This window comes from Rhipicephalus microplus, chromosome 2 (assembly GCF_043290135.1).
Source record: "Rhipicephalus microplus isolate Deutch F79 chromosome 2, USDA_Rmic, whole genome shotgun sequence".
NCBI classification, from domain to species: domain Eukaryota; kingdom Metazoa; phylum Arthropoda; class Arachnida; order Ixodida; family Ixodidae; genus Rhipicephalus; species Rhipicephalus microplus.
This window is the reverse complement of record NC_134701.1, coordinates 94,476,652-94,482,027: the sequence shown is the minus strand read 5'-3', so window position 1 is coordinate 94,482,027 and position 5,376 is coordinate 94,476,652. Positions and strand designations below refer to the sequence as shown.

The window sequence follows — 5,376 nt, the reverse complement described above, 5'->3', positions numbered from 1 at the left end:
CAAAGAAGTGAGATTATCATCATATATACATCCGGAGTGATCGTTTAGCGTTGGCTACAATATGCTGAACTCCTAATAGAGTGTTATCTCCATAGTTACACCATGGTTTCGGCATGCGAAAACTCTACGCAATGAAGGGGCCAGCTAGCCGTTAAGCTGCCCAGAGGAATGCGACTCGTACGAGGGTGGTCTGGGTATAAATAGTTTTAATTAGCTGTATCTAAACGCGCTCACTAATTGGAGTGCGCACTGAATGCACAGGAAAAGGAGGAACGAACGGAAAAATCACTTCTTTATTGACGCCGACCCAAGCATGCTTTTCAGGCGTTCGAGACCAGAAAGTAGGAAGGCGCCGCGTCAAGGCGACGGTCTCTCGGTACACAGCGGCAACCACGAGGTCGCGCGTGGCCGGACACACTACTGGCGCGGCGCACTGCATCAGTTCTGCGTGACTGGAGACGGTGACGGAGGAGGGGCGTTTTTTATTGGGAATCACACACATGTCGCGGGCACGCCCTTTTTCTGCCGGCCGGAGCGCGCAAGCAACGGGACACTTCGCGGCAAGCAGTCCAGCTGGCAGGGGGTGAGCGAGCAGAGAGTCCGAGTGGGGACGGCGTAACGGCACCTGCTGCCGGCTGATTGTGATCCACGTAGCCGCCGGCGTCCTTGGGCAACAGTCCAGGCGGCGAGGCCAGACCGGTCCCGAAGAAGATGCCGTCACCGCCTGCCCCAAGGGCGCGGAAGGCGATGACGAACACAGCGGTTTCTACTTGCGGAAGGCGAAGTAGTCTCCCGTCGGGTCTTCGAGCCACGGGTAGTTCTGTGGACACTCGACGCACGTGTGCAGACGGATGGTTTCACCGGGCAGTTCCCTGGTTGTCAGTGGGCAGGCGTTGGGCAGGCTGCAGTGCGCCTGGCCCTTGACGTCACACTTCTCCTTCCAGGGTGCGAAGTCCCTGATGGCCGAAAGCTCTGTAGGCTGCTGCATCCACTGCAGCACCTGCGTCATGGTGACGAAGAACACGTCGTTCTTGTCCAGAGTCTCGTCGATCCATTGAATGAACGCGTCTAAGTACTCTGGGTTCAGCTTCAGCCAACCGGCATGGAAGTAGAGTCCGAGAGGCGCGCGGTTGGTCTTGTAGTGCCTGTCCAGGTTGTGGTTAAGGAAATTGTAAAATTGCTCGCCCGAGATGATGTTGCTGCAAGAGTCAACCATGGCGCAACCAGCCAAATCCTCGTCGAAAGTTGGGTCATCCCTGCGGTCGAGCTCGTTCATGACCATCTCCCAGACGGCGTGAGATCGGCTCGGGCAGTTCTGGCCGTTTCCGTGACACTTGTGGGGCATACGGAAGTAGAGAGTGTAAGGCCACAGAGGAGGGTTGCTCAGCGGGGCTGCGATGGTCGAGTCGTACAGGAAGGCCTGCTCTTCCATCATGAAGAACTGGCTGTTGCCGCCCACCCTGAGGTAGGGGGCACGCACTCCCACGATCGAATTGTCAGTGATGTTGGCGAAGCGTTCCATGATGAGACGCACCCCAGCCATCTCCTTGGCCCAGGTCTCCGTGCTGGCCTCGGACCAGTACTTCTCATCGTGCTTGTGCCTGTGCGCGCAGAGGGAGCAAAAAGAGACGCCATCAGCAAAGCGGTCACGCCGGCGCAGAACAAGTTTGTAACAGGCCCAACAAGGACAGCGGCCGAGCAGAACCACGCGGCGCTTTCGATAGAGAGCGAGATAAGAGGCTGCAAGGAAGGACCGCCTGTTCTCTTGATTTGTAACTGCACGACCGCATTTGCTGCTGCTTCGGGGGCCACTTTTTCTTTTGCGCAATAAAAAATTGCGTGTCGCGCGTGATCTGTGCCGACAGTGGGCGATAGAATACGCGAAAACGAAAACTATGTAAAGAAGAGGTCACTTTCACCTGCATTAGAAACGGAAAGCTGCGTTTAGAGATATGGATCCTCTTTTCTCGTGATCTGATGTTGTTGCAGTGACCCCCTGAGCGCCGCGTCCCTCACAAGGCATTTCCGTGACCTCGGCGGGGCATCGCGCTGATTCTAAATTGCTTCGACTTTCTTTAAGTCGCCAGATACCAGACATCGAGGCTAAAGGAAGTGTACAGACAAGAAGGCTTCCTCACGTGATTGAGTGCGCAGCCATTTCGTGTCCCCGGCGGTGGAGCTCCTGCACAGCGGAGTAGTTGGTGTACTTGTGCGAAACAAAAAAGGTGGCCTTGATTTGGCAGCCATTCGGGTTGTTGCGGCCCTCCTTGAAGATCTTCTCGTAGATGTCGATGTTGTTGTTGTTGATAGCATCGTCGAAGGTGATGGTGATCATCTGCGGCACCACGTTTGGCTCCAGACGGCCCGGGATCTGAGTGCCGTCAGCGGAGCAGAAACAATCGGGAAGCACGCACTGACTCTGGTCGCAGGGAGGTGCTCTGTTGGGATCTTTGTCAACTGTGCAGGCATTCTCGTCTGAACCATCACTGCAATCGGGGTTGCCGTTACAGAACATCTCTTTGGCAATGCAGTCGCCATTTCCGCAGGCCAACTTGCCGGTTTCACAGATTGGCTCATCTGTCGCCAGGAGAGGGGCGACTAACCGAGGCTCTGCAGGGCGTAAGGCAGGAGGCATTGATGAGGCACACAATGTACTGAAGCTCTTCATAACATTCAATCCAAATTTATTCAAGAGGTTCTGCTTAGCAACTGGGAACTAAATACATTGATCGAATACAACGAACGACACGCTATCAGACAATCATACACTATCGGCTGCTTTCTTCATCAACCTTAGTTCAAGTGAGGTAAAAATTCAAAACTTGCATGTTACAGGTGGAATGATGAAAGCACAAAAATAAATGTACACTTAATCTCACATCAATTTAAGAGTTAAGATCTCGCAGTAGAGAGGATAGCAGGACGCTTGGTATACACAAAACTATTTACAAAACAGCTCACCGTGATAAGTTCATCACTCACTGTTAGTCGAAGTATTTGTCATAAAAATAAATATCTGTATTCAGTTGGCATTCGATTTGAAGTTTTTAGACTTAACTACGTGCGTTATTATAGCTCTTCGTGCAGCGAAGATGTTGTAGTAGTTGCTCATAAAAGATACTACCTTGCTTCGTCTGTATGATCATGGAACAGTGAAATACTTAGCGCCATTAAAAGTTTATTGAATTGAACACATCTCTTACTTACGTGAAAATTTATATCAATAATAAACTATAAGCGAGAATGGATTCCTACAGATATACTTAAACTGTTTCCACACAATGCAGACGCTGCGAAAAAAAAAACGTCTACCTATAACAATTTTCTGTGAATAATTGCTTTTATTCCTTCTATTCAAGCGTGTCTCACGACTCACAATGCGTAAAAAACGACGGCGGTCGTGAAGAGCATGTCATACATTAATATATTTAGTATCCCCTCAGTAACACGCCCCACACTACACTCACACCACATGCAGAAGTCATTCGCCGTTAAAACATTTTTCTCCGGCGTTACGCGAGAAACGTTCATGTAACGAGCTCTGGTGACTCCACAGAACCATTAAAAGACTGATTTGAAGATTTTTCTGACCAAATAGCGGTGCTTTCTATCTTGAAAGTTGCGCGAAAGCAAAAACATAAGGGCAGTGCAACCATAAACGTACTAACAAGAGCTAGCGAGGAGGGAAGTAGAAGTCTTACTCTCAAGCTGTTCGCAGTTCTTGACGTTGGCTTTCCAGTCGCACGTCTGTTTCTCAATGTCAAAGGCGAGGCCAGATGGACACCTGAGTGCCAGCAGACCCTGGACGGAACACCGAACTACGTCACGGCAGTCTTCGTCCGCCGTGAGACGGAAGTATTCCGAGGGTGAGCGGCCCTTGCAGAGCTCGGCATCATTCTCGATGTCCGTAGAGATTTGCCGTTTCACTATGGAGGTGGCCCAGGTACCTGGTGGGAGGACCAACGCGCACAAATATTGGTTACAATAACAGTCAAGATCTCATCTACATAATGAGGCGCTTCACGTGGGTGCAGCGTCGACTAAAGCCATAGATTCAATTCAGGGCAAAAAGTTCACAATTAGGGCAATTAAAGCCCATGTAATTCTATGAATTGATCTATTATTACCACTGCAACAGAGATACCCGTTTCGGAAACATAGTGTGAAGTAGTAGAAACATTTAATGATAACAAATTACCACAATATTTGGTCACTTATGCTACAGAGGAATCTACTTTCTGTCATGTTGCCTGAGAGTATCAGGTCTCCTACAATTGTAGAAACCAGAAGTTGCTCGGTTCCGCTAAATAAACTGTAAAAAAGAATTGGGCGATGTTGAGAACATAATAATTCATAACATCACATCTGCACTAGATCTACTTTGTGCGATAGCTTTATGACGGGCTTACGGTCAACTTGGTACTACAAATTATTTGAAGGCCCTTAGCTTAAATTATTTATCTCGGTGCCAGCGGACAGGCAGCGGGCGCGTGCAGAATCACTCGGATCGTCTGAGTTCGACGTCAAGCTGAGTTAGGGCATTCATTACGGTGTTACCGGCTGATGCTGGGTCGTTATTCCACAAAATGGATCCATGATGATTAGACTGAGCAGGAAGGGCCGGACCTTCTGTTCAGCTTAACACCAATGCAAGTGGCGCCGATGAACGCGATCGAAGTCCACACGATGTCCGATGAAGGCAAAGCCGACGACAAGCACACGTCTTAGGTCCAGGTCAGCTTTACGCGGAAACCACAGGCGACGACTGGCCTGTGGCGGGAAGCGTTCGGCACGTGCTGAAGGTTGGCTTTGCCTTCAACGGGCTGGTTGAATCGATGACCGATAGCGAGTTCACTGGCGGCGAATAGGGTCACGGGTTCGAACCTTGGGGTCGAGGTACGGGGGGATCATTGCCTACCGTGTGTGGAGACTAGGGCGAGGAGGAAGGCGCCGATGAGCCGCACCGTATGTGTCCCCATGGTGTCGGCAGTGCAGAAGCCCGGCCCCGACAGCCGGCCAGGCTTATATAGGTCCTACTTGGCACACGGGCCCCCCTTTCCCAGCGCGTTTCTGGGGCAGCCGCCATTGGCCGCGCGGGCTCCCACGTCAGCTTGCCGAGAGGCAACGTCCTCGCCGCTACGGCAAGCGAAAGCGCTTCGCGGGCGCTTCGAGAAGAGCCAGAATGCTTTCTCGCGGTACTGCCGACGACGATGAACTTATGGTGGTGCGCCCCCCCCCCCCTTCATCCTCACGGACCGGGTCCCCCGAATTTGCGAAGACGCCTGCGTAAAACTTACTCCATGCTTTTCTTCAACTTGCACGTCTGTTTTCTAATCACTATGCACGAGTGCAACGATTTGGCTTGTGGCTCATGAA

At 51.2% G+C, this 5,376-nt stretch overlaps 1 protein-coding gene across 1 annotated transcript; it reads right to left on the bottom strand.

The window, feature by feature from the left end:
* Positions 1–275: 275 nt before the first annotated feature.
* Positions 276–5,048, bottom strand: LOC119170792 (chitin deacetylase 1-like). The gene is made up of 4 exons (XM_037422055.2): positions 4,919–5,048; positions 3,702–3,947; positions 2,139–2,610; positions 276–1,601 (listed from the first exon to the last, which is right to left on the bottom strand). Exons 1-4 carry the CDS (start codon positions 4,977–4,979, stop codon positions 767–769), a joined length of 1,614 nt encoding a protein of 537 aa, XP_037277952.1. The 5' UTR covers positions 4,980–5,048; the 3' UTR covers positions 276–766.
* Between the last annotated feature and the right edge of the window lie 328 nt (positions 5,049–5,376).